The following is a 17,033-nucleotide window of genomic DNA, read 5'->3' on the forward strand; positions in this document are numbered from 1 at the left end:
GAATAAATGCAAGAAGAAAACTCCTTTTGAAGCGCTAATGCGGCTCCATTAGTGTTGAGTGAGAAAGTGAAAGTCTTTGTGAGTAGGATTATTATGCATTAGCACGCACGCCAGGAATGATTGATCAGCTGATCTCTGGTCGCCACTAACCCACTGCTTCTCCTCATCACTTCTCCTTTGTTTTAGATCTACTCTGTTGTATTTATGTTTCTGATTAATCATCCCAACGTGTGACGACGCCTCGTTAAGGTCCTTAGGGTGATGATGTTGATGCTTATTGTTGCTTTTATTCATATGAGGACAAACTGTCATCTTATGGGTGTTTATTGATCGGGACGGTTGGGCTAAGATGTTAGCGGTAGCTTTCACTTGTTGTCATAGCAACGACAAACATCCAGTGTTAGCGGAACCAAGCAACTTGTTTGTATATCGGATATATATACATGAATATATGCCAAAAGAAAACGGGGTGAGAGAGGTGGGCAATATGCTATATTATTTTCACGGATTATTTCTCCTCTCTCAGCTCCGTTTTATTTGTTTTGTTTTTTCTACAGTGGTCCTAATAATCCGTCGTACTCTACTGTACTGTTGTGTGTTTGACTTGTTAATTAACTCATCCTTTAATTAGTGTATATATATTGCAGAGGCATGGAGTTTAGGTTGTAGATAGATAGATAGATGGATAGATGGATTGACAGAAGATAGATAGATAGATAGACTGACAGACTGACAGACTTTATTGATCCCAAGCTGGGAAATGTACACACAGTAACAACACAGTAAGTAAAGATAAAGAACACAATAAGTAAAGAAACAACATATAAAGTCATGTTAATGTGTTATTTTGGACAATTCTTTAGAAGAAAACAAGTTTGGGATTAATAATAAATAATGTGGGGACTCCTGCAGTAACTCTGGACCCCCGAGGAGGACAGTTTAATTTATTAATATGTCATATAATAGTCTCGATCCGGCTCAATCTGAGGAGGTAAAGACATGAAATCCTTCAAATGTTACTTTAACTTACTTATTTGGTGCTCTGTCTTCCAAAGAATCCAGCCGTCAGGATCCATTCATGGAATAAAATGAGTTTAAGTTCCAGATTTATATCCGCTGTTTTGTTTATGTCTTTATGACTTTGATTAATCTGATATCAGCTCTAAACTGTCGTTATTATATCACGATTTTAAATCTGTTGTCGGCGGTGGACTCTAGATGAGCTCCGCCGTGTTGAAGGTTTTTTTTTCCGCCCGGGGAAGAAGAAGGTCACATCTATAAGACTGTGAGTCACCGGCGGTCGCGGCTCATCGGCCGCAGTGTGTCAAACAATAAAGCAGCTCGTTCCTAAACTTCACACGTTCTTTATGGACGGAGAGGTTTACGATCGTGACCTCGGGGGGGGGGGGGTGTGTGTGTGTGTGTGTGTGTGTGTGTGTGTGTGTGTGTGTGTGTGTGTGTGTGTGTGTGTGTGTGTGTGTGTGTGTGTGTGTGTGTGGCCCTTGGAGAATAAAGTATGTAGCATCAGCAACAAGTGTGTGTCCATATGTAAGATTTCATGTCACGATATTAACCCGATAATCATTAAAATATGTTTAAAACTCTTAAAAAGGCAGTTTAACCTACTGATCGCTTACATTTTGTAAAAAAAAAAAAAAAAAAACATACTTTTTTGTGAAAAATTATCTGAAATAAGATGGTCATGAATCATAAGGTCTCCCCGCATCAATAAAACATAAATGCGTTTTAAAAATATTTTTTTTTATCCTGTATTTTTTATTATTTTGTGTCACTCAACTCACTCGTATACCAATAATGGAAATTTACCACGATCAACTTATTGTGTTTGAGATAAAAATCCTTTATCATCCTGTCCTGATTTCTTATAATAATAATAATATAAGATGTCTTATGAGGAATGTATGAGAATGAATCCACTCACGCATCGACCAATCAGCATGGGGGATGGGCGGGGCTTCATATACCCATTGATAGGGATTTAAATTGAATGAAACTCATGATGATAAATCCTGGGTTTTAATTTTCCAAAATGAACTCAATGTCATAATGTTAGCAGTAAGGTGTTTTTTAATATTTCATCATTATCAGTCGAAATGACGTGAAAGGTGTTTATCGGTAAAATGTTATTACAGTATTTTCTTAAATTAGCAGTCAAGTTATTACATTATTAGGTTTTATAACATTTTTAATCCGGTTAAGTGTACATTGTATTCCATTTCGCAGCATTAATACATTTTCAGGAAATTATGATTATAATGGTGCTTTAAGGATTCCACATCCTGTCTGGATGTCTGGAGGAGCTGAAGGCCGCGGCCGACGGGACGATCTGTCTGCCGCCGTGCGACGGATGGATATATGAGGCCTCAGAGACACTGAGAGCTGGATGAAATAGGCTTCCTTGCTGAGATTGTTAACAGTAGAGCAAAAACCCTTCTGGACAAGCCCCAGATCCATGATAGGTCCGTCCGTGTGGGCAGAAGCCCCTTTGGTGATTTGTAACTTATCGTTTTGATATTGTTGAGCTTCACAACTCTGGAGAGAATTGTGTTTGACTCCATCTGTCATTTTATGTTATCTCTCTCCTGTAGCACCTGGAGACGAGGCTCCAGTCGCTGGGCAAGTCCTTCTCTCGGGTGCTCCTGTCGGAGATTTTCCCGGGCAAGCTGGACCTGATGCAGGATGTAGATGCGTGAGTATCACGATGCACAAATACATAAAACCAACACGCAGCTAAATAAGGACACGTGCTGTTCATTCAGTCAGAACTGTGTGGCCTTGGCAGATGGGTTAAACATCTCCTTTCTGGTCTGGTGGACTCTAAATGGACCTGTCAGCAGGTAGCCCCACTTTCTCATAGACTTCTATACAATCAGAGAGGAGTCGCCCCCTGGTGGCCAGCAGAGAGAAGTAAGACCATTTTCTCATAGACTTCTATACAACCAGAGAGGAGTCGCCCCCTGGTGGCCAGCAGAGAGAAGTAGGACCATTTTCTCATAGACTTCTAAACAACCAGAGAGGAGTCGCCCCCTGGTGGCCAGCAGAGAGAAGTAGGACCATTTTCTCATAGACTTCTATACAACCAGAGAGTCGTCCGCCCCCTGGTGGCCAGCAGAGAGAATGACAGTTTAAGGCACTTCAGCGTGGGCTTCACTTTTCAGGACCTGAGGTTCCCACCTGGTCTCAATGGAGCCATTCCAGCATGAATCAGAAAGATTTGGATTCATCTTCTTTAATATTTCTGGAGTTATATAAGACCTTAATTATATTTAACTAGATAACTTTGTACCTTGGTACCTACCTGCACAGTTTGATAAATAATTTACATTCTCATTGATCTTTGGTCAGTGATACCTCTAGACTTTCTCCCACTGTGCCTTAATGATTGTAACAACAGTTAGAAATGCTACGAGATAGAAATTCATACGTTTTTGGAACCAAATCTTTCAGCAGTGAGACGCCCCCTGATGGCCAGCAGATAGAGTGACAGTTTAAGGCACTTCAGCTTTGGCTTCACACTTCAGAGCTGCAACCTTAAAGATTTAGATAACATTTATTGTCTTTCACACGTGTAAAATAACTTTGGCTCATTGTTTTCTTCATTCTTAAACACGGCCTCTTAGTTAAAGAAAGTCTTTCACATCATGGACGCTGGCGTTTGAAATGTATTCTGGAAGCACCGTTGCACACATAACTGGAGATTCAGCATAATTCACAAAAGTGCACATTATAACAAAGAGCTGACAGACGGCAGCCTCGGAGTGAATCCATCCCTTCGTTAACACAGAATTGACATTCACGTCTTGGAGATTCTATAGTTTTGCCTTTGTTGCATAAAATACAAATAATCAAGCTTATTACACACTTTGACACACGGAGCGGAGAGGGCGGGATTGTCTACTTAAATAATGTATTAAAGTGCCTGTTTTTCACTCTGGACTTTTGTTCAAACTATAATCAACACTAGAATAATATATGTGCCTTCCTCTGACTTTTTTCTAATTTAATTTTAAACCAAATCTTACAATAAATTGATCTCGTCCTCAATACACAATTATCAGAGCGCCCCAACCTTAAAAAAAAAGAGCAAATCTCTTCGAAGAAGATTGCCGCATTTCCATTTCCTCTGACTTGCAACGAGAGGGAACAAGGGTGAAGATGGACAAGCGCTAAGCGAGACATTGATGTGCAACACATGTGTGAACACACATTCTCCTCACACTCCCTCAGATTGGCCTCTCACTGTGGAGTAATGAGCAGTGTGATGTGAGGGAGGAGTGGGTGAGAAAGCACAGAAGGAGAGAGGGAGAGAGAGAGAGAGAGGTAGTTGAGGGGGTTGTTTGGAAAGCGTGCGATGATGGTAAAAGCAATTTTTTCTTCTTTGTTTTTTAGTTTTTTTTGGCTGCCCCTCTTCAGACTGACGTATCTGAAATTATGTAAGCCCGGCACGATTCAGCCGACCAAAACAAACCCTCATTACAGCCAAAAAACTTTGCTGTTGTTCCAGGACTATTTATGGTATTGATGTCAAGAAAACAAAAGTCTTTGAATACAAAATGAAGGCCCACTTTGTGTACTGTGTGTAAATATATATATAGAAATACATTACATACATGTATACCCAGTTGCCAGTGTCTTTGAAGATAATACATGCATTTATTGTAGAGCTCTTGTTGTAGACTGCATCATTGTACCCAAGAAACGGGCAACTAAGTGTCTCGCATTTTTAATAATAGCCAAAAATGAGCTTCTCTCTTTATTTATTACCTCAGTAAATATTATAAATATGAGTTTAAGGTCTCAATCGCTAGTTCCAAGTCTTCTTCAATCCAGCAAGCTCCTCCCAGGGACCCTGAGGCGTTCCCAGGATATAATCCCTCCAGCGTCTTCAGGGTCTACACCAGGAGGCAACCTCCGGTTCTGAATTGTGAAGCCAACGCTGAAGTGCCTTAAACTTGCATTCTCTCTGCTAGCCACCAGGGGGCGACTCCTCTCTGGTTGTATAGAAGTCTATGAGAAAATGGTCCTACTTCTCTCTGCTGGCCACCAGGGGGCGACTCCTCTCTGGTTGTATAGAAGTCTATGAGAAAATGGTCCTACTTCTCTCTGCTGGCCACCAGGGGGCGACTCCTCTCTGGTTGTATAGAAGTCTATGAGAAAATGGTCCTACTTCTCTCTTGATGTATTATCTCAGTAAACATTGTAAACATGAGTTTATGGTCTCAATCTCTAGTTTCAAGTCTTCTTCAATCCAGCATGATGTTCATTTAGGTATTTTTTGGTTGCCCAAAAATGTCTCTTCGGTTGTACTTCGCTCCACAGCATTACCTTACTTTTCCTAAAACACCAATTTTTAATAATTTTTCATAAATTCAAAGAAGGCAAATTTCTAAAATCCATTTCAAACATTGGAATTTACCAAATGTATCTTTAAATTAGAAACCGTCTCATCAAAGAATAGTAATCTGGGCAATCACATTTCTTATCGTACCAAAAAAAGTTCCATTTCCAGCTCCGTGGCTGATGCCCTCGTCACTGTAAAACAAAAAAGAAGGTTGTTTTTAGTGTTTTTTAATCAGGTAAGAGATGAAAGTGGTTCCTTCCAGAAGCGATGACTGGGTTTATTTAACAGAATGGATCCCTTCTGCTAATATTTCAGCATTTATTTTATTTTTCTGTTTTTGTTTTTTTCCTCCTTCCAGCTCAAAGTAGTGTGAGAACAGAAGCATGCCACCGGAGGCTACATTAGAAAGCAGCAGGTGTGTGGCGATGTGTCGGGAATGGAAGCAGAGAGACAGAGGGCGAGGGAGAGCGAGACGCCGGGGTGGCGGAGGACGCATTAGTGCTCAGCCCGAGTCCACCCCGAGGCTTTCTCTGTCATTAGACATACTCACTCATATAAACACAGAAGACACCATTAGCATATGCTCTTAAGTGTGTAATTAGGCTGTCTCCAAGCTGGCTTTAAACTATTGTAGATATCTGCTCACCCACACACTTATCTCGACTAGACTTCAAATGCCACCCCGTCTTTTATCATTCTGTCTCAATTTATTTTTTTCACCTCCGCTGAAATGCAAATTGTTTGTTCTCATTCAATTAAGTTAAAGGCGGTTAAAGACGAGCACTTTTAAGGCGAAAAGGTTGATGGTTCTTTGCTTGTTGGCGGGTCGAGCCTGCGAGTGTAATTGAACCGGGTGGAGGTCTTCCTGACGGTGTCGGGGTGTAATGGCGAGGCTCACGTTGGACAGCAGAGCTAAATGTCATGCGTACTTACCTTTTTAATACATTCCAGGATATAGTCTGCACCGGTCCTGCATCCTCCTCCTCTAATCCTCGTCTCTTAAAGAGGCTGTTTTTTTCCAGTTTAGATGCTTTAATTCCACCCAAAAAAAATGATTTTCCCATCAGGCTGTGCTTTGTTTCACCTCCTGCCCCTCCCTCCCAAAAAGCCCAGTCTCCTCTGATGGCCAGCCGCCCCTTTACCATAACCAGCTAACAGGAGTGACTCCTCCGTTTCCTCGAGTAGTCTGCTTCTACTAGCTTTTGCTTGAAGGTGAAACTAACGGCTGGGCGGTTATTATGCAAATGAGTTACTTGATGACATCACCACTTTATGGAAGAATAGGCAAGTTTTAAATTGAGGTGTTTGAAGCAGTTGAGGAGTTTGTGTAACTTTTTACTAAAGTAGATACACCCTGCAGAGAGGGACTGAATAGACCGAAGGTTTCTATCAAAATTGTCCTCATATATTCTTTATTTCAGTTCATCTTTGCTCCACTGTCGGAGACAAACGGCCACGTTTCCCTTCGTCTTTGCACCTCCTTCTCTTATTCTCTCTCCGTTCCTCTGCTGTGATGTGAGATCTCCACAGTTCTGCTGGATTGAAGGACAGATAAAGGCTGGCAGTAGGATTTGGGCCACATTCTTCGGGGGCAAAACCTGCCACGGCACTGAGCATCTTGAACTGCTCCTCTGTGCTAATATTAGAAAAGTCAACCTCGGGTCCATCTGCCAATCAGCTCTCTGCCTTCCCTTTCATGCTTCCTGTCTTCCTCTCAGACCCTCCTCTCAAAGCTCGCCCCGAGGATTTACTGGAGCAGTCTTTATTAAACGCTCTCCCTCTTCCAGCCACTCCTTCTTCACAGTTCATCCTCCACACAGAGCAGCACCCTTACTGGATCTGGATCCATGTGGATTCTGGTGTGAAGCTGTTAACAAAAGTTAGCTTCTATAATTCAAGGTCAACTTTACAGCTAAGGGTTAAAGTCATCTTAGTAGATAACTAGCATTGGTAGCATGGTAACGACCTGTCAATCAGCAGGTAAGCCCCGCCCCCTAAAGCATCCCCTGCTTTCTGGTCTGGTGGACTCTAAATGGACCATAATGTACTAAATGAACGTCATGCTGGATTGAAGAAGACTTGAAACTAGAGATTGAGACATAAACTCATGTTTACAATGTTTACTGAGATAATACATCAAGAGAGAAGTAGGACCATTTTCTCATAGACTTCTATACAACCAGAGAGGAGTCGCCCCCTGGTGGCCAGCAGAGAGAAGTAGGACCATTTTCTCATAGACTTCTATACAACCAGAGAGGAGTTGCCCCCTGGTGGCCAGCAGAGAGAAGTAGGACCATTTTCTCATAGACTTCTATACAACCAGAGAGGAGTCGCCCCCTGGTGGCCAGCAGAGAGAAGTAGGACCATTTTCTCATAGACTTCTATACAACCAGAGAGGAGTCGCCCCCTGGTGGCCAGCAGAGAGAAGTAGGACCATTTTCTCATAGACTTCTATACAACCAGAGAGGAGTCGCCCCCTGGTGGCCAGCAGAGAGAAGTAGCACCATTTTCTCATAGACTTCTATACAACCAGAGAGGAGTCGCCCCCTGGTGGCCAGCAGAGAGAAGTAAGACCATTTTCTCATAGACTTCTATACAACCAGAGAGGAGTCGCCCCCTGGTGGCCAGCAGAGAGAATGCAGCTTTAAGGCACCTCAGCTTTGGCTTCACTTCTCAGAACCGGAGGTTGGTTACTAAATGGGATCTGGTTATGAACCGCAGCTGATTGACTTCAAGGTCGTATTTGATATTTCTATGACTAGAAAGCCGAGTGGAGTGAGAGTCGATGGTACTATCGATTCTTCAGTTGGAAACTCAACAGATGGGGAATTTGACGCCGTCGTGAACACATGAAAGTATTAATTACTGTAAAACTTCTTTTTCCCCCCCTTTCAAGTTCTCCATCTACGCCCCCGTGCTCACCTAAACTCCTTGTACTTAAACTGCAGTCGGGTGTATTCCTTCTGACATTCTGATCTAACGTTATCTCCGGGGCTTTTTGATATGCACCGCAACTCCGTTGATATTTGTCAATATTCTGATGGAGCTCCATCTTCAGGATTAGGGACCCCCCCTCCCTCCCTGGGTGGAGATGGAGCTGTGGATAGCATTGATCTGTGAAAGCTAACCCCCGTAGCCTCGGCTGCTTCTCTCCTCCTTCATTTTCCCATTGTTTATTTCTCCCTCCAGCTGTTTACATCCACGCCCTCCTCGTCCCTCTCTCATGCATTTTTCCAGAGCGAAGGCTTTTCTGCCAAACTTCCTCCTCTCTGCTGCCTCTGTTCTCCCCCCTCCCTCTGTTTTCATCCTCATTGCTCTTTCTCCTTATCGCTGTGTACTCTCCCCCCCCCCCCCCCCAGCCCTCCAACCTGTCTGCCAGCTATGTAGGCTACCTCCGTGGAGACCGGGCTGGTGCGGCTTTTTTATTCACACTCACCTAACCTCTCCTGCTTTCCTTTCACTGTATTTCTTATCTTCTCCTCCGTGTTCCCCTGTTTTTCTGTTTATGCCTCCTGCAACCAGCCCTCCCTCCACACCCATTGACTGGCTTGCTATGCATTCAGACAGTGTAGCGTTGCTGTCTTTAGAGCTTTTTTTGCAAATCAGGACAGATCTCTCCACCAGATGCTGGAGATCAGGTGGAGGGAGGCGTCACGTATCCACATGCAGCTGCAGATGTGCCCTGCCTGTCTAATAGGATCTCGCCCTTCTCTTTTTTTTTTAACGCACTGTTTCTCTCTCCTACAGGTGGATCCAGATCGCTTGTCCACGCCTCTCTATCGACTGGGGCACAGCCTTCGCCAAGCCGCTGCTGTCTCCATACGAGGTAAAGATGCAGCTTTTATATAGTCTCTCTATCGGAGGAGGCTCATGCATGTCGTTGCCTCCTGACATTCGTATCTCATCGACGCCGACGATGAAGGAATCGTGCCTACTCCTATAAAACACACATCACACACTCATGAAACAGCATCAGCAGAAGACTAGCCCCCCCTACTGGCCACAGGACCACCCCCCCCTGCAGCTGTCTTGTTGTTCTAAACAGAGAGAGATAGATTGGACAGAAACCCATAAGGCTCCATTTCAAAGCGAGCGTTTGTTTGCAGCTGGTGCACTTTGTGATGTGTTGGCAGTTATGTGACTCGGCTGGTTAGCTTCTTTTTTTTATGTCAACTATTAATTCATTCAATGATTTTCCTCAAAGATGTGCTGCTGATTTGCCTCCTTGTGAAATGGCCGCGGGGGTAATCGCTCGTCTTGAATATGGGAGTGTGTGATTCTGTGTTTGTCTTCTGCTGCACATATATATATATATATATATATATATATATATATATATATATATATATATATATATATATACGTTCCAGAACGAGGCCGTTAAGAATAATGATGGCGTTCACCTTTTTTTAGGAGTAAAAGTGATGAGTGTGTGTTTCCAGCTGAGGTCTGTGAAGTGATCGGTTTCCCTAAAGAAACGATGTCGGTGCATTTAGATGATTTGCTTGTGTGTGTGTGTGTGTGTGTGTGTGTGTGTGTGTGTGTGTGTGTGTGTGTGTGTGTGTGTGTGTGTGTGTGTGTGTGTGTGTGTGTGTGTGTGTGTGTGTGTGTGTGTGTGTGTGTGTGTGTGTGTGTGTGTGTGTGTGCGGCGTCTTAATTCACCCTCATCTCATACCTACGAGTGTGCTTCTGTCTAAGTGCACTGTGCTTCTCTACTGTAGCGTTCACAATGAAGATGAAGAGGAGCGAGATGGGAGGGTGGAGAGAGGAGGAGAGAGGAGGAGGAGGAGGGGCATTTATTTTCAGTGCGTCTCATGTTATATTTATAGTCAATAAGACACACTTGGCTCTCCTGTCAGAGCAGGGATTAGCAAGAAGCTAGCTTCCAAAGAGGGGGGGGGGGGGGGGGGGGTGAAGAAGAAGTGAGAGGCGAGAGGAATAAGGGCAGAGGAGGAGAAAATGAAGACGACTCACAGAAGGATGTTTCTGGGAAAGGAAGATTTCTTCTTCTTGTTTCGAGGGATTCAGTTGAGCCACTATTTGTGTTGTAACTCAAAAGACACAGAAATCAATTTGGTCTTTGATATAAAAACAAAATCACTACAATAATAATAGTCGAGTAGAATCAAATCAGATAAAACGATGGATATGAGATCTAAGAAGAGTAGAAACATGACTTGCTGATCAGATCGGGGGTTTTTTTAGCTGCTTTTTAAAAGAGTTCAAAGACCTCAAGCTTATTGGGAGACAATCCTCCCCCCGAACCGAAGCGGACTACGTTTAGAAACCCGGGTAGAGGACTCGTGGTGTCGGGGTTCACAAGGTCTCTAGGACTCCGGAATCTTCAAATGTGCTCTGAAAGGAACTGTAAGCGAGCTAACCCGGGCGTTGCATGTGACCATCTGTTGCATCATGCTAAGAGCCTCGCAGCAGGATCTCTGGACGGCTCGTAAACAAGTGTGAGGAGGATCGTTAATGCAGGTAAACAGTGAGAAGAACGTGATGAGACATGGAGGATACGGCCCCGAGGGTCTGCCGGATCGCTGAGTCGACGTTAACCTGCAGGAAAGGAGCCAAAAACAGTTAGAAATGACATGTGGCTCATCAGGTTTAAATGATAGGAGACGCCGCTAAAATGACTGATAGGCTGCCCCCTAGTGGCAGCATGTATATGGAGAATAAAATTCCCTTTGAGAGAACCACATTCCTCCAATAAAACCTAAATAATAATCTCCATCATCTGCAGCCGTTGAAATATCATTTGAGACCTTAAAGGTTGAGTTTGGAAAAAAACACAGAGATTTTGACTTTGAACGCGTCACCGAACAGACAAAGCCCCGCCCCCTTCGTTCAGACTATGTTTAAAGCCACTCCCCCAGAACGCCAACTCGAAAGCCCAATCAGGAAGTTGACAGGCAGGCAGGACGTCCAATCATTTTCTCCGACCCGACTGTTTTGATTGGACGGGGTTTTTACAGTCCTGCCGCGGCCACGGATGACATCACAGCATTTAATTTCCTCGTTGCTATCAGTGTGTTACGAGGATTTTAAGTAATATAAAAAAGTGTTTGTGAATAGAATCACCTACTCAACCTTTAAGGGAGCTGTTCCCGTGAAGCACAGTTGATGGAAACCAGATAGAAAGCAAGCCGGTCTAGAAACAGGCCTGAGGTCTCTGACGTTGAGGGTCGAGGTTTGGTTTTATAAAACCTGTGAAATGTGGAAACATAGAAAGAATAACCCCCATTTGCTTGAGTTTAGTACCTTAACCTTTAGTTAAGAGCAAGAAAAACTGATTTCTATCTTTGCTGCTGTTGCTTTTCTCCCTTTATTATTCCTTCTTCCTATGAATGATATGTTTAGTGGCGTTTCTGTTTAAATATTCAGCCAGCACACCGTCCGTACACACCCCGCTAACAGAGTAAACCACAGTGTTGAATCACGTCCCTCTGGAACGGAGATTTCATCACTTTCAAGCTGCATTTTCACGTTTTTCCCTTTGAACTTCTCAGATGCGTCAAAACAACTGGTTTTCTCGTCACATTGTTGAAATCTTCCCGTCTCGGAGGGAAAGTCCGACGCCGTCCTCTCTGGAAATCCAACGTCGGATGAATTCATAAATGAACAATCAAAAAACGATTTGTTCTTTGGTTCGAGGCGCGCTCAGTTTTATTCATCTGTTCACTTATTCAGCCGTTCCTTTCCTTTCATTCACGATCAATATTCACGGGCTCGCCGTCTCCCATATGGAGCCAGTCTGCTCTGATGTCACTGCACTGTCACGCCGCCGCCGTCCTCCAGCAGCTGGTGTGTCACGCGCTGCAGCTGCATCGGGCTAACAGCACAGCGCCGCCTCTTATCCAAGCTTAACATCGTGACACCTGTCTTGTCTGCTGCGACGTCTCATCACGGCGTGGCTTCCCTGCAGCTGCTTCCCCAAAAAACTGTAAATACAGTCGTAGATATCGGTGGGGGGGAGGGAGGTTCAGCTTGTTTTGCCGTTATCTGTGATTATTCATCTCGTTCTCTCCCAGGCAGCTGTGGCTCTGCAGGAGGTCGGCTGGAAGGAAGTCTACCCCATGGACTTCTACTCCAATCAGAGCCTGGGGCCGTGGGCGCCCAACCACCCCGACAACCAGCCTGCAAGGCCCCCACGCAGACAGACGCAGGTGAGGGGGGGGGAGGGAGGAGGGAGGGATGAGGGAGGAGAGCGGGAGGGATGGATGAAGGGAAGGAGGAGGGAAGGATGGATGTAGGGAAGGAGGAGGGAGAGTGAAACCAGTGTTCAGCTTTTTATCGCTGGCACCACACTGACACCTAGTGGCGTAACGCCGACATGACATGTGATCTGATTTGTCTCCCTTTTTAAAAGGCGTGGTCGCGACCTTGACCTTGTCTGAAATGTGTTTATTTATTCCCAACATATAACTCAATCACTACATAATAACTAAATAAGAGAAAAAAGGATCAATACAACAACGTTCACACACAGGCATGAAAATAAATAAATGTCGAAGTGTTTTCTCATTTATTTAAGAGTTTGGATTTACAGTTGATGTGCAGAATGTTGCCCCACTGATCTGTCCCACTGCCTTCCTGCAGAAACCGGGCTCGGAGCCCACCCTCGCCACCAAGCAGTGTGGGCAGAGCCGGTGCGCCCCCTGTGGCTGTCAAGGGGAATGACACGTAACATCCTGCCCTGCTTCTGCCACGACTGATGGCCGGATGGAGGTCAGACCAGGAGAGGGAGAGGTCAACCAGCGAGCCCAAGTCAGAGCCGGCCATTAAATACTCAGTTTCACAGCACAGATCAAGAACCAACGCTTCACCGCTCTTATTCACGTTTTTTTTTTTAAAGCTGAAAACATCAGCCAACAGAGGGGTGCGTTCGAGGTCACGTTCCCCGTGCGGAGAAATAAACGTGTGGCTGCTGGAGAGAGGAGGCGTGAGATGACCTTGAGTACATTCAAGTGTTGACGGGAGGATTTAGTGAAACGCAGTGAAGCACTTTATTTGATGTACAGTACCAGACTTCTCAGCATTCTGCTAAAATCAAAAAATGGGATTCACTATGACACGATGTTAATGTTTATGCTTGCTTTTCTATTTAAACGGACACAATAAAACCAGAAATGGAACCTTGCCTGTGTGTTTGTGCAGCCGAGGCGAGGAGGCTGTGTGTTTCTGAGCCGTAAAACCAGAGTGAGTTGTTGGATGCGTGCCGTGCGAGTCACGACTGCTCTCCATCCTCATTATTTATTGATGGAGGAGTCTGTCAATATATATCTAAATAAATAAATAAACCCCTCTATTGCTGTTTGGCTGCCACAGCACAAACTGATTGACACCGCTGATCCCGAGAACTTTCCCACAATGCAGCAGCACGTTGTCCTCAGGTGAGTACGATGTTTTTCTGTGAGTTTTTGTTATTTGCCTACAACTACTAGGCTCCACCATCGTATCGCCTTGGCAACAGAGGCTGGTGTGTGATGCAGCCCGTCCCGCCGGATGTCTTTCTCGTGATGTTGTCTCCCCCTAGTGGCCGTTGTTTCCTCGGTACAGTGTGATGAATTACAGCTGATGTTTGAGTTATTTATTTTTGCCTGCATCTCCATCGGGAGGAAAGAGGGAAAGTTTGATGCATGTTTTTAATCTCACAGCCTCAAGTTTGTTTTTGCTTTAAATATTAATTACTTGAACGTTAGTTGAAGAGGAAAATATCTCCTAGCTGGCAAGACATCGTGTTTTATGTAGGGGAGAATTTAAACCATTTTAGATGCAAAAGATGAGACTGCAAGTTTCTAATTATTGTCATAAAAATATGAAACAGAATTGTGGAGTTATGGACACTTTGATGTCATGTTTTCACAATCAAAGCATCTGAACTGCATTAAATTAAACTCAAGAAAGACGCTTATCGACATGATGCAGTATTTGTTCTTTTTTAAATGAACAATTAATTTGTATAAAGTCACAAAAGTAGACAAAAATCATAACCCTGCATGTAGAAAAACAACCTTTATTTATAAAAACAACACTTTTATTTGTCTATTTCAAAGCATGTTTGAAGCAAACTGATCAGATTCATAATCCAGCTGTGCAGACGGCTGAGTGACCACTAGGTGGCAGTGTTTACATATCTTATTTGCAGTCCTGGGAAGGCATTCCAGTCACACATGCACTCTTTCCAGCGAGGCGAGGTCTGCTGGCGGTGGGGGGGGGGGGCATGAGGACCCGGCGTACCCCTCTAACTGCTGTTTGAGAGTCTTTCCAGATGTGCGAGGGAATCGATTCCACGCGCTCTCTCTCATCCTCCTTGGCATCCCATCTCTTCTCCCAGGATGCACCCTGCCTGCTCTTAATGTGGGGGGGGGGCTTTGTCTACTGGTTGCCATTGGGTTTGTATAGCTGTGATGTGACGATGCAGCCCTCAACACACATCACCAAACACCCCGAGGTGTTAATTGAAACAGCATGTTTTCAGTACTCATACCGTACTTTGAGGGAACTTTCAAATATCACACAAATAAACAAGACGGAGGAGATTTGTTTCCCAAAGTGTTTGTTATTGTTGCTCCGAGTGTGACTTCAGAGAGCGGCTGCTGGGGAAGGAGTGGCAGTAGAGCATCGTGTTCATGTCTCTGCTCTCCTGTCTTCCTCTGGATTACAGTCCAACGACGACGTCTGTCAGACTCTCCGGGCGGCTGAGAATCTGTCGAGGGGAAAAGAGAAATCAAGGCTCAGTCACAGAGAAATGCTGTTTTAAAACACCGATGTGAGCGGGCCACGGGCAACCAGAATGGATCCGGTGTGAAAATCCAATTTCAGTGTTCAAGCTGTGACAGCTTTACTTCTAATTTTCTGAAGAGGGATGATGAACAGAAAGCCATTAGACATTATATTTCAGCCGTCGCTGAAGTGCCTTAAACCTTGCATTCTCCCTGCTGGCCTCCAGGGGGCGACTCCTCTCTGGTTGTATAGAAGTCTATGAGAAAATGGTCCTACTTCTCTCTGCTGGCCACCAGGGGGCGACTCCTCTCTGCTTGTATAGAAGTCTATGAGAAAATGGTCCTACTTCTCTCTGCTGGCCACCAGGGGGCGACTCCTCTCTGGTTGTATAGAAGTCTATGAGAAAATGGTCCTACTTCTCTCTGCTGGCCACCAGGGGGCGACTCCTCTCTGGTTGTATAGAAGTCTATGAGAAAATGGTCCTACTTCTCTCTGCTGGCCACCAGGGGGCGACTCCTCTCTGGTTGTATAGAAGTCTATGAGAAAATGGTCCTACTTCTCTCTGCTGGCCACCAGGGGGCGACTCCTCTCTGGTTGTATAGAAGTCTATGAGAAAATGGTCCTACTTCTCTCTTGATGTATTATCTCAGTAAACAATCCAGCATGATGTTCATTTAGTTGTGTGTGTGTGTGTGTGTGTGTGTGTGTGTGTGTGTGTGTGTGTGTGTGTGTGTGTGTGTGTGTGTGTGTGATAAGCAGGCTGTGAAAGGTTGCTGGGAGGTTGAGGAGGGTTCTTTGCTGGAGAGGAGAGTTGTGTAAAGAGATGAGTAATTGTGTGGGAGGTCATCCTGTCTCACCTTCCTCCTCGATGATCAGAGCGTCACGCTGGGATCTTTCCTTTCTTAGTAATTAGTGCGGTCCTTCATCCTCCAGTCTAGAGCTGTTTGTCAGTCTGAAAGTCAAAGTTTCTGCTTCTTCCCCACTAATCACTGATTCATGATGAATTAGAATGTGTGGTTTTACTGTCCCTTTACAACGAGCTAACCATAATCAGTGCTAACTCCAGCGAGAGGCCGTGTGTGTTTACTTGGAGCTGCTGGAGAAGTATTCATGCTGATATACCTGTATGTCTATGTCTCTAATGAGAATGTGAATATGCATAATGACCTTTTGTAGATGATTAGATTTAAACAGCGTTGATTTAGTCCAACTGACTGATTTAAAAAGCTAATTAACGGTGCAGCTGTTAGAAGTGAAGTTGGTTAAAGTAGGAAGCACACTTCACCAGCTCCCCGTTCTATATATATATATATATATGATATGATATATATATATATGTGTATATATATATATATATATACCATTAATAATATGACCGTGGACTCACAAGCCTTTTACTGTTATATTATTTATCATTTTAGATATTTATTATTCTTCCTTACCTTTTAACCTTTTAACCTTGGTAACCACTCAACATTTTGAACTTTATTCTGAGAGGTTACCAGTGAGTCTGTTCTTCACAAATATATATAGAAATATATATATATATATATAGCAAAGCGTTGTTTATTCTGATATAAACGTTACAACGCATTAGTTCTATCTGTTAAACATTTCATTAAACATTTACTAATGTTTCAAAATGCATAAGAAAAGCTTTTCTTGACTTATGAATAAAACATCTCATCAGATGAGATAAGTGATCATCAGGAGATCAAAGATAATGAATATTGTGCATGTATTGATGGTTTATGATGATGTCGTTGTTCACTAAGGATGTGTCAGCGTCTCTTCAAAGTGTTCCTCTCTCTCTGGTGTTTACATCTAATCAGCTGGTTGAGTTGCTAACGGCTGAGGAATAAAGTGAGAGACACTTTAGAAAGTTAAGTGGGGCTGACCTTCAGCTTTCACGTCATTATTAAAGAAAAACAGCCGTTCAAGT

The 17,033-nt window shown here is 43.9% G+C and overlaps 1 protein-coding gene across 1 annotated transcript in view; it reads left to right on the forward strand.

Moving 5' to 3' along the window:
* The window catches only part of dph1 (diphthamide biosynthesis 1), a 54,995-nt gene extending 41,493 nt beyond the window's left edge, over window positions 1-13,502 (forward strand). The window contains exons 9-12 of the mRNA XM_084019429.1: window positions 2,610-2,710; window positions 9,110-9,188; window positions 12,397-12,531; window positions 12,965-13,502. Coding sequence (XP_083875555.1) covers window positions 2,610-2,710; window positions 9,110-9,188; window positions 12,397-12,531; window positions 12,965-13,045 — 396 coding nt within the window. The 3' untranslated portion in view covers window positions 13,046-13,502. The remainder of the gene's footprint in view (window positions 1-2,609; window positions 2,711-9,109; window positions 9,189-12,396; window positions 12,532-12,964) is intronic.
* Window positions 13,503-17,033: the final 3,531 nt, after the last annotated feature.

Source organism: Eutrigla gurnardus, assembly GCF_963514095.1.
Source record: "Eutrigla gurnardus genome assembly, chromosome: 10".
Classification (NCBI taxonomy): domain Eukaryota; kingdom Metazoa; phylum Chordata; class Actinopteri; order Perciformes; family Triglidae; genus Eutrigla; species Eutrigla gurnardus.